At 36.9% G+C, this 18,742-nt stretch overlaps 1 protein-coding gene across 1 annotated transcript in view; it reads right to left on the reverse strand.

Moving 5' to 3' along the window:
- Positions 1–18,742, reverse strand: part of LOC107290480 (utrophin-like) — a 47,185-nt gene that overhangs the window by 1,192 nt on the left and 27,251 nt on the right. The window contains exons 8-11 of the mRNA XM_015819362.1: positions 17,608–17,693; positions 12,717–12,874; positions 11,594–11,760; positions 7,580–7,691 (exon numbers count right to left, since the gene is read on the reverse strand). Of these exons, the coding sequence (XP_015674848.1) occupies positions 7,580–7,691; positions 11,594–11,760; positions 12,717–12,874; positions 17,608–17,693 (523 nt within the window). The remainder of the gene's footprint in view (positions 1–7,579; positions 7,692–11,593; positions 11,761–12,716; positions 12,875–17,607; positions 17,694–18,742) is intronic.

The following is an 18,742-nucleotide window of genomic DNA, read 5'->3' on the forward strand; positions in this document are numbered from 1 at the left end:
AAAGCCACCGGCAGCCAGTGCAGCTCGCGCAACAGCGGCGTTACATGGGAGCGACGAGTCACTCCCATCACCGCCCGCGCGGCTGCATTCTGGACTAACTGGAGCCTCCGAGTGCTCCTCAAGGGGAGCCCCATGTAGAGAGCATTGCAGTAGTCCAGGCGGGAGGTGACAAGAGCATGGGTGACTGTGCGCAAGGCGTGCGCATTGTAAGTCTCACTAGCTTCTCAACAGAGCATCAAAGCTAAGAGGACCACCAGTGTTTTCTATCAACATATTGCGTCAAATTATTTGATTATCCATTTGAACATTTTAAGAGAATATGCATTGCTCAGACAAATGCTGCACATGCATTGCCACTCACTGGAATATGAAAAAGTGGATGAATATGTAACTCATCAAACGTAGAATGAGGTTAATTTTTTCCACTGAAATGTAAAATACATATTAGTGCACTGAGCTTCAACAAAAGGTTGAATGGCTACTTCTGCATGAAGAATAACAATATCAACAATCACCCATTCATTATTTGAAGTTATTTTCCTAAAAGAGAAGAAAACTAAGATATAAAAGTAATTTTCCAGATCTGTAAAAATTGGTAAGAAAGCCAACCAAAGGTTTTGAGATTGATTTATTGGTTTTCAATAAAGGACAAAATCAATTTCACTTTGTTTGATGTGTTGCTCAATTTATTCCTTGCTATAGACACCTGGTTTTTTTTTTCAACTCCATAATTTCCCTTTGAGTCTTCCCTTTGAGAAAAAGATTTTTAGTGAATTTCTGCCAAAGAGCCTAGTCACTTTTGCTGAATTTGTCATGTTGGAACAATGAAAGACTTTAATAAATTAGAGACTTTATTTAGCCTAGGGCCTGAAACATCAGCAATTAAAATAGGTCAGCTCAATGTTGACAATTGCTTATGCATTAATTTCTTAAACTCACAAGCTACTGTATATAAGCACGAAAAATTGTCTACAACAGTATGAGTAACTGTCCCTTAAGACTGTATTTTTTCAATAAATGACTAATAATATATATATATGGAGCCCCTTTTCTAAAGCTAAATGGGTCAGGTCATGCAATACTGCCCCTCACTTTTTCACTGAGACTTTCTTTCTCTGCTGTGTATAGAGATACAAAGTATAAAGCAGAGGAGTGCTCCCATTTCCCTTCTCATACCCCTCAGAAGTTCGAATCCAGTGCAAAAACCTTCAACTTTGCAATACTAAACCAGAAGTGCTGCTACTAGATTGTTGGCATCTCAAGCAAACTTTCTGTTTGCATAAACCCTTGTCTGCAAAAATGTGCATAATCAGAATTGTGTAACACTTATTTACAGGGTTTGAATATGCTGGTAATGAAGACTGGCATTTTTTAATAGAAGGATTGTGTTTAGCATTCTTCAGTGTACTGGGGAATTGAAGGGAGTTAAGGGGCCTCCTGATAACAATCAGATGATTATAAGCTAGGAAAGATAAGCAGAGAAAGGGCAGTAGGAAAATGAACACGGAGGTGTGATGGGTGGTGGTGGGGACATCTGAACTGAGCGGAGAACAAAATGAAAAATAGCACACAGCATCAGCGTGGAATTTATTTGGTGAAATATGATTTCTCTTTGTTCTTGACATTATGTATATAGTAAAATGCACATTGATCTGGCACTAATGTCTTTTTTAGAATGTAAGTGTCTGGTTTGCATGTTTCCCCAAGCATAACTATGACAAAATGAAATTAGTAGATTTGACTATAAAATGCTTTCATTATAGTGTAACACAGAGACAAGGTTTTGGTTACAATATGAGAAGACAGTCTCAGCCCATGGATGACCAGACCTTTTATTTTATGATTTTAAAAACATACATTGAAATCCAGTGGCAAAACTGCCAATTTTCAGTTGCCCAAATTGTGGCTATTGTTAAAATAAATAAAATTGGTGTGTTAAATCGCCACATGGTTTGTTTGCTGCTAAATATTCCTGCAATACCACTCTCAAAAGTTAAATAAATAAATAAACAAACAAACATAAAACCCCTTCCTACTTTCTGTAACTTTACCAAATTTCTCCTCTGTTTTTACATCATAAATAAGTGGCTTTACAAAATGAAATAAAAGATCATCTGATTTTGAGCTGGGAGTGTGAAAAGGAACAAATTGATCTGAGAAGGGATCATGTAACATTTCAGTAATAGTTCCTTTAAAACTCCAAAGGTATTTTCAATTTGATCCAAATGCGCCCTCCCCTCCAATTTCTGGGGCAGAAGTAAAGTCATAAACAACAAGTTAGGGCACAGACTAAGACTTTAAGGCATTTAATGTTAAGGATGGGTGAGAATATTGTTCCGTGCTTTTAAAATTATGGAATTCTTTGTAGAGAAGATGAAAAGAAATCAATATTCTTTTTAAAAAAAGTTACATGTGGGAAAATACAAAATACGGTACAGACTTTTATCAGAGGGTTTAAAATGCTTGATTCTACAATTGTTTTAATTCCCATAGATCAGACATGTCAAACTCACGACGTCACGTGACGTCGCACAACGTATCAGGATGGTTTTGCCATTGCCGGCAATGGGGTGGGTGTGGCTTCCACGTGATATGTCCAGCCCACGAGCCAGCAGTTTGACACCCCTGCCATAGATGCATTTAACCTATTTTCTGAATTAAACTATTTTCTAAGTTCACCCAAAACCCTGAATCATAGGCTGATGAAACAGACTAAGTTCATGAAATGTATTAAGCCACTCACAAAATTATAATGAGGCATGGTTAACATGTTGTATGCATACGATGGCTAGGTCTTGAGTGGCTTGATTAAAATTATTGTAAGATTCAGCCATTTTTCATACACTCAGCTAAAGTGGTTATTGCTTTTCCTCTGAAGATCCTCATCTTTAAGAACTTTGCAGCAGTTGGAAAGAGCTGTAAATACTGAATATTCTAGTGGAAATAAATGAGATTATCAATCAGTTCCTTTTGATAAGCACTTAACAAACTTCCTCCCTGTCTTTCTAAATGCAACTGAGAAAATTCAGATTTTTAAAGAGTGAATGAAGAAGATAGCTTCAAATATTCTAATTTGTTTTTGTTGTTTTTGAAGCAGTTCAAAAAATCCACTTCAAATAATACAAAAGAAAAGCTACGAATAATACACTTAAGCTAATAACAGAGAGTAATAAAGATCTTTATTACTGTCAGCTATAAATTTGATGATGAGTAGGCTATAAATTTAATAAGCTCTTCAAAAGCTAAAAATAAGTGCATCCTTATTAGTTTTGGAGATTAATAAGAGAGGTAATATTCAAGGATTCATGAAACCCTGGGCTGGCAAATAGGATTCAGACAAGGTTGTTTGGTTCTCTTATAAGATAAAATTTAAGATTATATACATTATTGCCAATTTCTGGGAATTGAGATCTCCAGAAGAGAAACCAAAATGCAAGTGTTGGATACTACCTATAATGTTTTCTTCTCCATTTGTAGAACATCTAGATTTACAAGACATACTGAGACAATACAGGGCTTCCTTGGCGCTGTACATTGTGGGCTCAGCCAATGTGAAGTAGAGCTTTCACACCCTCTCACTGAGGTGTTAGCAAATTATTGCAGCCACTCAACACAACCTGCTTCCACCTGCCACCCTGCACCACACCCATCTCTTGTGCCATGCTAGATAAATGCCTAAATTACTTTAATGATGCCCCAACCCTGTGCATCAAGACCGTAGAAAGCATTCCATCAGCTCTCTGACAAATATTTAGGATAATCATATCTTACCCATTTATGTGGAAATCTGGGACTTTCATGAATAATTACATGCTCCTAGACTTAGGCTGTATGAATAATTGATGCAGTTAGCACTTGATTGCATTACAAAATGGATGTTGACATTCCTGGTATTAATCTCCCAGTTCAGCTTTCCCAGCTTTTGCTTGCTGCCATGCAAGTTTAAAATAATGTCTTTTATATAAATTCCTAATTACAAGGGAGGAGGGAGATTGTGAGGTTACAAAGGACCTAGAACAGGGGTAGGCAACCTCGGCTCTTTTATGACTCGTGGACTTCAATTCCCAGAATTCCTGAGCCAGCTATGCTGGCTCAGGAATTCTGGGAGTTGAAGTCCACGAGTCATAAAAGAGCCAAGGTTGCCTACCACTGACCTAGAATAATACTTTTAATTTACTAACAGAATTTCTGATTAAAGTTAAAATAGTTTTTGTCCAAAGCACTTTCACCCTGTGAGTTAAAAAATGAGAAGTAGATAAAGATGGTGAAGATGATAATTTACCTTTAAATTTATTTTGTTAAGTATAGAATAATGTAATTCTTAATTTCATCTGAGCAATCACTGCAAAAATATCTTGCATCTATCTTCTTAAAAAATATGAAATCCTTAAAACAAGAATGTGTATCAGTAGTCTACATACTTATATATTTTGAGCTGTCTACAATGTATAATTGCTGCCTACTGCAATAGATTGCCTGGGGATTCAATATATATGGATTTTAGCCAAAGCATAAAAACCTTATGTTCAAAGTTTCAGGTTTTTTTTTAAATACTTATAGTTCTATTGCAAAGTGGAATAAAACTTTATATGAGATTTAAGACCATTTTGAAGTTAGGCTCTAATTCTAGAATAGTGTCTTATATAATCAATGGAAAATATATTGTTCTATCTTGCAATATATTTGCTTAAGCTGCAAAAAGCACCTCCCATATCAGTTGACTTGGGTATAAATATTTTAATAATTGAAAGTACTACGGGTAGTCCTCATTTAACAACTGCCTCAGATAGAGATGGCTTGCAAATAAATGGTACTAAACGGTAATAAAAATATATATTCTGACCAATTAAGGCATTTATTACAACAAAAGCCTTCAGTTAAGATTGGTCTGTTGATTAAGGTCTGGTCAATTTCAGGCAGCAACTGTCAGCCAGCCAGAGGATTCTGATCAACAAATTAAGGTCATAGAACTGAGCTTGTTAACTTGCAGTTAGCACATTTTAGGGATACCCTGTGAGCGGTCAAAAGAAAAAGGGAAATGAACAGCTCAGGCAAAGGAGTCTGTGTAAAACAGGGGTCTTCAAACTTAGCCCTTTTATGACTTGTGGACTTTAGCTCCCAGAATTCCTCAGCCAGCGTGCCTGCCTGAGGAATTCTGGGAATTGAAGTCCACAAGTCATAAAAGGGCCAAGTTTGAAGACTCCTGGTGTAAAAGAACTTTGAATGAATGAGATGGCAACAACCATCTCTCTCTGTGTGTGTCTCTCTCTCTGTCTCTCTCTCTGTCTCTTTCTCTGTCTCTCTCTCTCTCCTTCCCTCCCTCCGGCTCCACTTGGCAACCATATCACTTAGCGACCATTTCTCTGTAACCAATTACAATCACTAAATGAAGACTAACCTGTATTGTTTTTTGTATCTTTTCAGTCTGTTCTTGGGGTTTGGAATGCTTTACTTGTTCAAAACTTTAGAAGAGTGTCACCTAGCTTTAATTATTTTTTACCTCAATTTGTATGGCCAGCCAATTAGGAAATGCAGTTTCCAATGCAAAACTGCATTTCCTAATTGGCTGGCCATACAAATCGAGGTAATAAATAATTAAAGCAAGCTGGCATCCTTCTAAAGTTTTGAACTACAACAAAAGCATTCTAAACACAAAATGTATAAATGTATATGATTAATCAAAATAATAAGCATGGGGTATATAGACTATAGAGGAAGGCAGAAGAACCTCAGCATCCAAAATCATTTCCTCATGTTTAGAAACATGTTAGAAATAGTATGGAAGGGTTGCTCTGCCTAATTCATTTTGACATTACATGTTATGTGGTGGATAAAACCATCACGCTGAGGATATAATTAGTGCTGTCTTGAATTTTACCATAATCCAATTTTTGCTATCGAAGCCAGCATTTCAGCAGGGGGACAGTGAAAACAAATCTTGAAAAGGATTACTAAAAGATGGTCTATCGCTATACCAAGTCTTCATGCTTAATATAAAAAATATTCCTAATGTTCCATAGTAATTCATGCTGTTATGCATTACTGCGAAGACACCACTTCATTTAGTGAGGCACAAAGAAAGATACTTCCTTTCATCCCCTGGAAGTTGCATTCTAGCCATCCAAAACCTGAAAGAATTAATTATGTTCATACAGAGACTCAAAAACTCACTATGTGCCAGATATCACATCAGGCACAGCAATGAATCTCAATTCTCTTGATGTTCAACCTTGTATGGAATGGGCTCCCCATGGAGAGCAGGCTGCTTCCATCCAGCAGTTTTTAGAAGTTACTAACAAAAATGGAGCTTTTTTCAAAGATCCTTTCAGTTGCATCACCTGCATCTCTTGTTGCTCTTTATTATTGTTCTTTCCTACATGGTTTTGTTTTTGCAATTTGGATTGTATGCTGCTTGGATTCTATATTTATTTTTACTTTGACATTAGAACTGCTGAGAGTCATGAGATTGCAATGGGATGAAAATCAAGTAAATTGCAGCCAATTGAACATGCATTGAGTCCAACCCAAAGGAACGTTACAAGGGTCTGATTATATAGCCACCATGCGGGTTCCAGAAAATTATAAGCATGAATTCCTAAATAACATATTAAGAGCAGCCAATATTCATGGACTTTCCAAATTCCGTATCTTTCAAGCTGATTGAAATAATAATAATAGTGGATAACAACAACAACAAAAGTAACACTAAAATTAATAAGAGAAATATATTTTAGAAAAGGAATATATTTTTTGTTCAAATTTTCTTTTAAATGAGACTTTAAAAAAAAGATCCCAAAATTTTATTCTTTCTGTCTAGTAAACAAAGAATGTGTTGTAAGAAAGTATAAGCAACATTAATCCAAAACAAACTTGGTCCATTCTCAAAAAACATAACTCTAACATTTATTTTACCAGATACCATACTAACTATAGTTACTTTCAACACATTAATCCAATACTAGTTACCATGGTAAAATAGAGTGAATCTTAAAAACAGAAGAGTAGCAATAGCAACAGCATTTAGACTTATATACTACTTATATACTACAGAGCTTTAGAGCCCTCTCTAAACAGTTTACAGAGTCAGCATATTGCCCCCAACAATCTGGATCCTCATTTTACCGACCTCAGAAGGATGGAAGGCTGAATCAACCTTGAGCCGGTGAGAATCAAACTGCTTAATTGCAGGCAGCTGGCAGGCAGCAAAAGTAGCCTGCAGTACTGCATTCTAACCACTGTGCCACCACGGCTCAGTGCTGAGAAAGGTATAATCTTCTATATAAATAAAAATGTAAATGTTTGTTTGTTCAAAATCTTAAATCTCCGAAAGTTCTTCACCGATTGCTTTGAAATTTTGACACAACGTTGCATTCGAATATGCATGTGTTTTTATATACCTATACTATATAGATGTCACACCTGTGACAGGTAAAAACATGCTTTTTTTGAAAAACAGCACCATCTGTTGGACATAAAAGCAACACACGCTTTTACCAGACTGAGCCACAGCAATGCGTGGCTGGATACAGCTAGTATGGAATAAATTAAGAGTAATGAATTAAGAATATTCAATACTCACCGGTATACAGTATTCCACCATTGGGTAATGTAATTTATGACCTTTTGCTGTTCGACCAGAGAAAAAACAGCTCTGGCAAATATCATAATTGAAATGTTTCAGGCTCCGATATCTGTGAATGGAATTTGAAAAAAAAAAATGAAGACCCTCAATTTTGTGAAAGGTTCAAAAACTTAATGCCAAGCTCTACAGATTTTGTAACTCAAAATTTTAAATTACAGAGTTTAAAACACAACCTAATTAAGATAGATGAAGAGATTGTGACACTATTCAGGGGGTTGGCAAGATGATGATGAAGATGATGACAATGATTTGACTAAAGACTGTGTGCAAACTATCCATCTAAATAATATCTATTTATTCCATTAAAAACTATACTCATCTACCCATTGTATGAATACCATGTTTAATTTAGTCCTTAGAAATAACAAATAAAACTGAATGCCAGAACCAGAGAAAAACCTACTTTTTTTAAAAAATAAAGGAAAAATTCTAGTCAGTAAAGCCCATTTTTAATTATTTACTCATTGGCATATGAAAGACTGCATTTCCAAATAGTAGTATGCCATGGCTTCTATAACAATTATAATTGGTCTGAAAATCAACATCTAGTAACATCTAGATTTTTAATAGTTGCATTATTTTCTCACATACAGTAGGGATGAAGAGAAACCACTAGAGAAGAATGCAGCATATTTTTATATAAATGTGTTCCTGAAAGAAGAGATTGATTGTTCAGTACAATCAAAAGGATCACTATTTCAAGATGATGATTGTCACCAGGAGCAATCAAAGAAGCAACCCCCCCCCCCCAAAATAAGAATTATTTTCTTTATCATAACTTACATGGTCTTCTTTGTTCTACAATTTGTACCCACAGTTCTATTCACAGCTAAGTTTATATTATTTATTCAATTATATTGATGGCTTTTCAAAAAAAAAGAGTTTGAAACAAGGAAGGAGGAATCATTCTGTCCAAGTGTTTAAAATATTTCAATTTTACAACAGACCAAGCCACTTTGATATGTGACAAAATAAGTTAAGTTAAGAATGTTCAGCTTATGGATGTCAGGACTGTTTCCTGGAAGGCTTCAAACTGACAAAGGCATTTTTGATTAGCAGCTAACAAAAATATTGTTTTACTTAAATTTCCATCATTGGCCTAGTGGAGGATTAACTACAAAATAGGCAATTTCTATTAGGCTGTCATAAACACTTAATAAGAAAATCAACAGAAATGTATGATAAGGTTATTGGGCTCCCTTTTGTCAATGCCAGCTGACAAATTATTTTACATCTAAATGAATAAATCTGTGAGTTTCAATAAACGGGAAAATGAATCCATTTTTAAATATATTCTGTAAAGAGAACATAGGTAAATAGCAACCAGCATTATCTGTATTATAACAGCATAACCTGAATTTTCAGTGTTTTAGAATCAGGAATGAGACTTGAAAATAGTAGGTGGCTAATGGTGTGGCCTAGTAACATAGAGAAGATAATGACCTAGTTTTCTTTTTACTACTGACCCATTTAGAAATGGGGGAACTCCAAAATTTATGATCATTTTTAGCAGATAGCAAGCTTATATACTTTTGTGTAACACACTTTTAGATATTCCAACAATATCTGAATGGTTGCTGATATTGATGTACCTTAGTCTTAATGCCAATGTTTGTTGGCTTGTCTATGACTTTTGAATATATTGTATGTAGATACTTTAGGATAGGGGTGTCAAACTGCCGGCCCGCAGGCTGGATGCGTCATGCCGAAATTGCACCCATTGCAATGGAATGGAATGGGGTGGAATGGAATGCAATGGAAAAAAAGTCACGATACATTGCGACACATCACGTGACGTTGCGAGTTTGACACCCCTGCTTTAGGGGGTTAGGCTGAGAAATGCTGAACCAGCTATTGCTATTCCAGTATGATATAAAATATGATTTAAATAATGTAATTTATTTAAATAATGTAATTTATTTTTATGATTGGATGCAATAGCCACATTGTCTTTTTTTCCATGCCTTCGCTTTGTATCTTTCATTTTCTTTACTCTATATCCATTTTTCTTATTTATACTAAGTAAATACAATTAACACACTGTCCTTACAGCTAAACAGAAGCTGCAAAGGAATCAAACAGTGATGAGACTATCAAAGATGGACAGAGAGGATTTAATCTTGCAATCTTTCCCATGTTAGTGATAAAAAGTGTTTCTTTGAAGTTTTTATTGGCATAGAGACTAGACAACCTGTGTCCTGTTGGGTCATAGTTTCAGAGATATTTGATTACCTAAACAGAGAAACAGAATGACCACAGGTGGGCAAAAAAGCAATAGGAGTGAGATCAATTTCCAATGTATTGTCAGCTTTCCTTATGAGAAGTTGACAAGGAGCATCAGAAATCTTCCTTCCTTCCTTCCTTCCTTCCTTCCTTCCTTCCTTCCTTCCTTCCTTCCTTCCTTCCTTCCTTCCCTCCCTCCCTCCCTCCCTCCCTCCCACCCAAATACATGGATGTGTCTGTGGAATGACTAGGAGGCAAGCTCAGTTCAAAAGAGAATATCTTCCATAGGTTCAAGGATCATGGAATAAGTGTATAATGAAAATGAGACTATGGGACTCACTGAATAAATACAGCTGGAAGTTGAAAAGGCAGGAATTTACAGTATGGAAATAAGAAGCACAAAAATCCCAGATGTTTGTGGAAGGCAGGGAGGGAGGGAGGGAGTGTGGAGGGAGGAAGGAGGGAGGAGGAAATCCCAGACTAAAAATAAGATAGCTAACTCCAGTGACTTAAGGCAGGGGTCCCTAGCCCCCAGTCTGTGCACCGGCACCGGTCCATGGCATGCCAGAAACAGTCCGCACAAACTAGCAAGGTCCATTTGCGGGATGCAGGCAAAACCTGTCTCTCCACAGAACTGATCTCTGGTGCCCAAAACGTTGGGGGCCACTGACTTAGAGAGCTCTCCATCTGATATAATTAAATCTATCCCTATGGAAGAGGGCACGGTATGTGTGACCATTCATATAGGGAGACTATTCTGAATTGTCACTATCTGCTCCCTTCCTTTGCTTTCTTTCATAGAGAAGAAACCTTCCTTAGAATGGACAGCTTTGCAAACCTGCTATTGTTAAAACATTTTTGTTATGAATTTTCATACCATTTGGGAATATTGGTAATAACACTTCTAATGAATTCAGATTCAATTAGTGACATGATAAATATTTCAGAGAAAATTTGACCACAAAAATCTTATACATAAGAACAAAACTATCATGAAGTCTGTGTTACTGAGTTGCAATTTCCCCAGCATAATGCAAATACTGCGTTGTTGTGATAATAAGCTCACATAAGGACACAGTGCTATTTGTAAAGCAGCTTTATGAGACTGGCAAGGACTATCATGAATTATGGCTGGCTTCAGCCTATTTACATTCTAATGCATATTAGCTGCAGAAGTTAATCTACATAATCTTCTCAAACATTTTCTACATGTAATAATTTACTGTGCTGTGAATTTTTCTGTAGTAAATTACTTATAGTTTAGTTTCAAACACCTGGTAAGTTGTTTTAAAGGCTATTACCCAGAACCAGGTGACAATCCATTGATGAGTGTGAATTTCTGAACCAATACTGCCCAATGGATTTTCCACTTACTGAATTAAGCATACAGGTTGATTTGTGTTCATTTTTCCCAACCCATAAGGGCTCAGGGTGACTATCAAGATGTTGAAGAGTTTAAACACTAGAACCCAAGAAAAATAGGGGTCAACTTGGCAAAGTCTATGTTGCTAGATATCTTCAGACAGAGGGTAGAAGGTTATCATTACAGATAAATTGTAGTGCAGCCTGTACTGACCAGAAAACCTCTAAGGCCCCCCTAGTTTTTATGAGTCTTTAACTTGTAACATATTAAATAATGAGTTACTAACATAGCATCTACAATGAAGCTGGAATATAAGCCAATTACATTACTGATGCAATTCATAAAAGACATTTTATTTTGCTCACCTAAAGCCAACAATTGGACATTCCTTACAGATGTTGCACTTGGCCTGATGTTTTGCTGTTTCTGCAGCTGCTACTCTGTGTAGAACTGGCAACCATACCATAGATTGTGGCTCCAGACGCATCCAGTCTATGAACTGCTTTACATCAATTTCTGGCTTATTATTATTCTAATAAATGAGGATGAGATCAAAAATAATTTAACATTCCTATCAAAATTTCCTATCCAGTCTAGTTTCTAAAAAAACATATTCCAAGTTTGATCTTCAAGGAAACATTACTCATCCCACCAATATTCAGTCAAAGAAGAAAAGACAATTACTTACCACTGTAATTGTAGGTAGTTGACCTACAATGATTCATTTAGGGACCATTTGACATTATAACAGTATTGAAAAAAGTGACCTATGACCAATTCTTGCACCTATGACCACTGCAGCATCCCCATGATCAGGTGATCAAAATTTCGGCACTTGCAACTTGCATGTATTTATGATTGCAGCATCCTGGAGTCATTTGATCACCGTTGGCAAGTTTCCCAGCCAGTTTCCGATAAGTAAAGTCAATACAGCCAGATTTGCTTAACAACTATGTGATTTACTTAACAACTATGGCAAAAAAGGTCATAAAATCAGGTGTGAATCACTTAACAACTTCCTTACTTAACTATGGAAATTCTGGTCCCAACTGTGGTCATATAAGTCAAGGATTATGTGTATAAGCCAGGGGTAGGCAACCTCTGATTTAGGAATTCTGGGAATTGAAGTCCATGAGTCATAAAAGAGCCGAGGTTGCCTAAACCTGGTATAAGCCTTTCAGATCAGGTTAGTGGTACAATCGTATGAGACTAAAGCCCATTTCAGGTACTTCAAATAATTAAAGGAAAGGATGGCAGCAATGGGCGTATAAACTCAAAGTATAAGGTTTCCTGCTTGAGCAGGGGGGTGGACTAGAAGACCTCCAAGGTCCCTTCCAACTCTGTTATTTTGTTATTCTGTTATGTCCCTCTTCCTCCGGAAGAGAACTTCAAACCTTCAGAAGCTCTGAAAGAGACTCCCTGTGAACCCAGCTAACATATGAGTGCTCTGCATTTAGAGCATTCAGAAATGGAAACAGACACACTTACCTGTTGGAAACAGCTGCGGACACTGGGCTCAATGTTACTGCCTCCAAAAGCAGCTACTTCCCCAAGCTGTCGTGGGATTTGGATGGCATCGTGCAATAACAAGCCAAGCTGCTTCTGGTCACACATTTCGGTAGGTCCAGCCACTTCTCTAAAGAGATCTTCGAGGCAAAAAGGGAGAAAAAAAAAGGACACTTGCTTGAGAAGGAGCAATTTCTCATTTCTTCCAATTTTACCTGTGAATTACTCTAAGCCAGGGGTCTTCAAATTTGGCCCTTTTATGACTTGTGGTCTTCAACTCCCAGAATTCCTCAGCCAGGCACGCTGGGAGTTGAATCCACAAGTCATAAAAGGGCCAAATTTGAAGACCTCTGCTCTAAGCCATGGGTCCCCAACACCTGGTCCGTGGACCAGTACCAGGCCACGGCATGCCAGCAACAAGGATAGCCCCATTCAAAGGATTCAGGCAGCACACAAAACCACGCACCCTCCGGTCCGCAGAAAATCCTCTCTCTACAGCAGTGGTTCTCAACCTTTTTAATGCCGCGACCCCAACCGGTCGTAAGTCGAGGACTAAACCGGTCGTAAGTCGAGGACTAAACCGGTCGTAAGTCGAGGACTACCCAACCGGTCGTAGGTTGAGGACTTTCCCTGCCCGGGAGCGGCGCGCATGCGTGGTTCCGCCCCCTGCGCTGGCCGAGGCGTAGCTGGCAAGCGGCAGAGACAGAGCAGGCCGACCACCAGCTGGCCCAGCTCAAGGGAGGTAAGGCACCCGCCGGAAAAGGGGAAAAAAATGGCAGACAAAAAAAATGGCGGACAGCCTTGCTTGGCGACCCCCATGAAATGGTCGGTCAACCCCAAATGGGGTCCCGACCCACAGGTTGAGAACCACTGCTCTACAGAATCGGTCCCTGGTGCCCAAAAGGTTGGGGACCTCTGCTCTAAGTCATCTCTTCCTTAGTGCATAGAGTAGAAATGCAAAATGGAGCTTTTCCTACAATTCCTGTAAGTTCATATTTCAGGCACAGTTTTAATGTCTGCCATTCTCTACCATTTCTTGTTTGATAATAAAGGAAGATCACAGAAAAACCAATGTAAACTCAGCACTCAGAATGAGGAAGAGGGGTTTTAGGGGTATTTCAGCTTTGTTTTGCCCTTTAATTAATACTCTCTCTGAATTCCACAATGACATGTTGGCTATTGAAGTAGGTGCTATCATATATTTTTGCTTACAAATTGTACATGAAAAAGGAAGTAAAGAATAGAGATCCATTCTTCATCAAAACTGGGGGGGGGAATAGGTTTCATAGCAATCAGCAATATTGTTTGTTATCTGAGGCAAGTTAACATTTTTATTCTCTTGAAAATGTAAATAACTGTTTTGTATTCAAAAATCTCTTTTGGTATTTCTGTTTTATTTAAGCTGTTTGCTTAACACAGACGTGTCCAACTCACAGCATATGGGCTGCATGTAGCATTGGATAGCTAGTAATGTGGCCCCACAAGACCTTTAACATTATTATGTGTTTCATATACCTTAACTGTATTATATATTTTATATGTGGCCCATGCAAGCAAAAGTTTGACTTAATCGTTCTTCAACATATTTAAGAGTTTTTGAAGTACAGCACCAAGTTATATTAAACCATTCACTCTGAGAACCTAAGTCTCTTTCTGGGATCTTAAGCATAGAGTGTTTATTTTTTAAAATCACTCTCTAAATCAAAAGTATCTTTCTCATTTTATTAAAACACCATTCTGTTACGGGTTAAAATAAAAAATAATCATATCAAAACATTCAAACAATTGCATTCAAACAATCAAATACCTAGCATGTATGCTGTTGGTCTAGCACAAGGGTCTTCAAACTTGGCCCTTTTATGACTTGTGGACTTCAACTCCCAGAATTCCTCATCCAGGCACACTGGCTGAGGAATTCTGGGAGTTGAAGTCCACAAGTTATAAAAGGGCCAAGTTTGAAGACCTCTGGTTTAGCAGATCTATTTAAACACCGCATGGAAGAAAGAAGATTTTTCCATTTCAGTTATCTGAAATGACTTCAGCACATTCTTCCTAGTCTAAGATTTACTTAATCATTTATACTGCATGTTTAAGATATACAGTATTTATAAACAGATAAACTTGAATCACACTAACTTTTCTTCCAAATCATAAAGTATTCTCATATCAATCATTTTTATCAATCCTGAGGTAGAGTTACATCTGTAAAATCATGCTCCCAATATGTAACCTATGACTTTTCATAAGTTTGTCAAAGAATTTATGAATTGATCATTCCTTATTTTATGACGCTTTGGGCTCTGAGTTCCACTGATAAGCGACACAATATTTACATATCATATTTGGAGCTATCTAAAAAGTATAGGTTCATTTATAATGTATTCCAAGAATGTGTTGTTTCACTAGCCAGTAATCAACTGCTCTTTTTTCATTTATTTGTATTTTGATTCAATAATATTTTTGTTCAAATTAAATTGTGCAAGTGGTACTTCTCCTGTCACAGTAAACATTTCCTTAAGCTTGGGGATTCTAAAATGGTGTCTGGAGATTTGAGGATTGTTCCTTTTTGCCCATTAAGCTCCCCACTCATACAGTATGAGATTTTTTTTAAAAAGTATTTTAATTAAAGAAAAAAAAAGCTTGCATGCTTCCAATCAAAACTTTTTACTTCTGAGACTGATAAAAATGGATGGTTCTAGCTAAGCACCGAATTTATTTCCTTTGTTTGGAAGCACATTCATTGGCCCATAATAAAGACAAGCAGACTCATTTAGATGACATGCAGAGGAAGATATGGAGAAGATGGCACATATATCATGTAAAATGGTTCTTTATCTGGTTATAAGCTATTTTGCAAGAGCACCCACATGTTATACAAATTCCAGGATGTCCACCCACAGATCCCTGCTCAAAGCGGTTACCTTCCCAAGCGTGGAAAATATACTAAGAATATATGCTATTTGATTTCAGATCCTATAATTTTCAATATATGCAGGTTGGATCAAATTATTCTTTGTTCTGATGGATTGAGTGGATTTTTACAGCTAACCAATTTTGAAAAGACTTCGAGCAGCTTTCAATATTTAAAGCACAAAACTTAAACACATAATTAAAAACGTAAGTGCTTGGATGAATCGACAACAACAATATTAAAAAGGGACTCAACAAACACCCTGTTTCCAGGCCTGGGAACAAAGCCAAGTCTTAAGGAACTTCCTAAATAATTAAATAGGGGAATTTGTGCATATCTTGAGAAAAGAGGACTGGGACATCAAAATAGGATTTAAAAGAATCATTTACTAGCAAAGAAACAAAAACAATGTATGTCATTTTATTTTATTCTGCAGACCTGAATTACACAGAATGCCCACTGCAGGCCTACTATTAGGATCTGTTATTTACTAATTCTATTCAGACAGAAATTTAGCTTAATACAATGTAAAAGGCTAATGCTACTATGAACAGTAAACAACGAATCTACTTTGTAAAACAGAACATATAATCCATTGCAGTGAGATGAGTCATTATTAATTCAACCCTTTTATTTGTTTTACTTTATAGGACTAGTTGGTTAGATAAAGAGGAATGGCAATTTATAAATATTCTAATAAATAGAAATCCCCCGCTGTTTTCTCGTAACTTAATTTCCTTTGATTTTATTGTCTTCAAATGTTTACTTGAGAGGCATTTTTTAACATTAATGAAATTTGTAACAGCTGAATTGTACACAAAGTTACAAATTTTGCCCAAACTGTATTTTCTTTAACTCTATAGGAAGAAAAAGCTTGATCCCATCATATGCTGCAGAACAGCAGATAGTGTTATTTGTTCTTCTCATACAGCGGTGTATTCCTGGATAATGAACCGGTGAGGAGAGTAATAGGAATAGCAAATAGGAATCTGTGTATGTGCAGCGGGGGGAGGGAGAGAAAGTTTACACTAAAAATTTAGACCTTTTGAGCTGGCTGTATATTTAGAATTATGTGAACTTGTGATGGCGTGTTAAAAAAGCTTCCAATAGGAGACCTACCTATTCACAAAAAGTTATGTTATGTTCCATTACAAAATATTCATTTATACTGATTGAACCAAACTGCCTAACTGGGTGTTCTCTACTATCCCACTGGATAGTTCTTTACTATACAGAGGCATTGCTGCAAATACATATAAGAGCCATGGTGGCTCAGTGGTTATAATGCAGTACTGCCAGCAGTTCAGCAGTTTGAACCTGATCGGTTCAAAGTTGACTCAGCCTTTCACCCTTCCGAGGTCGGTAAATTGTGGACCCAGATTGTTGGGGGTCATATGCTGACTCTGTAAACTGTTTAGAGAGGGCTGTAAAGTACTGTGAAGTGGTATATAAGTCTAAATGCCATTGCTATTGCTATTGCTAATGCTTAATGAAACTGCTATCTGGCTATAGGTCAGTTTCTTTTAACATTACCAGAATGTCTGATATTGGGGCACACTGGTTCCTGGAAACAATACAGATTACCTATGCCTTACACAATGAAGGAAATTCTGACAAAAGTAGTGTAAGTTGCCCAGAGTTATCCTGTGGTAAGGTTGGTGGCCAATAAATTTAATTATGATCTTGAGTCCTACATTTTGATGGAACATTTTATCAGAATGTGGACTTTGTTGAAACCGAAGCTGGAATATTGTCCTACTTCAAATACTGAAGCAAAGGGAATGTAAAATTAACAGTTTAGTAATATGTGTGTATGTCTGTGCACACAAGCATGCGTATGGGTATGGATGGACAGACAGAAGAGACAGAGAAATGCACTTGTTCCAATCAACTCTACTTCATCTCTTGCCGAGCCTTGGCAAAATTATGGATTTTGCAGAATTATATTTAAAACATACTCACATCTGTATTTTTCTTCCAAGAGACCCTTAGAAAGAGATATCAAGCCAATCTTCAAGGATTGCACTCTGATTTTTCCAGTCCGGGCACTGTTATAGAAACAGCATTAAAATAGTTGGCAGGAGGTGGTATAATTTAATTCAAACACTGAAAGAGCTAGCAAAAACACCTGGTGTACTTCAATTTCTAGACATTAGCTACTAATCATATCAATGAGTCTCTTTCACAAATGTTCTGTGCAAGGTCTAAATATTTACATTCAGCTTAAACACATTAATTATCACACATTGTAGTTCAAGCGCACAGCATCACAGCATGTGCTAATAATGTGACACCCTACACTGAATGAGTGGATGACAAGTGAATGCAAATTATAGTATCTACAGGTACATTAATATTTTTCAGAGTACTATTTGCCTAGTCTGAGCTTTAAAAACTTTGATGTGTATGTACATTAGAACAAAAATGTTGGGTGTATTTGTTATTAGAGAATGAATAGTACTGATTTTATCTAGCAGTATGACTTCAATCTTATGCAATCTGGTATTTACAAAACCATCACTGGCAACAGAACCAGTGAAAGAAAAGCATTCAGGTATAGCTGGAGATGGGTCAACCAGTGCTTCTGCAAACGAGAAAGTTAATCAGGAAGACTTGCTAGACAATGTCTTTTTTTTTCCTGGACAGTTCCCCAATCCCCCCCCCCTTTTTTTTAACCTTTGAGTCAGTATTGATTCCTGACAATGACCTGGACAATTTTTCTGTGAATTTTTCCGAAGTGGTTAAGGCATAAGGCTATAAACCAACTAGACTGTGAATTCTACTTTTGCCTTATGCGTAAAGCCAGATGGGTAAGCTTGGGGCAGTCATCGCCTTTTAGCCTTAGGAAGAAGGCAATAACAAACCACTTCCAAAAATATTGCCAAAAACACTGGTTTCCTCTAGGAATGCTAAACATTCAGGAGATTAGACATATTAGAAAACCAAGACAAAAATCTTGCAGAATTATATTTCTTTAAAGACCCCAATACCTGGACTCAAAGGAGGTGCCCAATATTACAATATTTAAGCCTGAGCCTAAATGTCTTTCAGTATTGCCAGCAGGTGTCAGCTAATACTGAGCTGCTTGTAATTATTT

Source organism: Protobothrops mucrosquamatus, unplaced genomic scaffold (genome assembly GCF_001527695.2).
Source record: "Protobothrops mucrosquamatus isolate PMUCROS unplaced genomic scaffold, P.Mucros_1.0 scaffold907, whole genome shotgun sequence".
Taxonomy (NCBI): Eukaryota; Metazoa; Chordata; class Lepidosauria; order Squamata; family Viperidae; genus Protobothrops; species Protobothrops mucrosquamatus.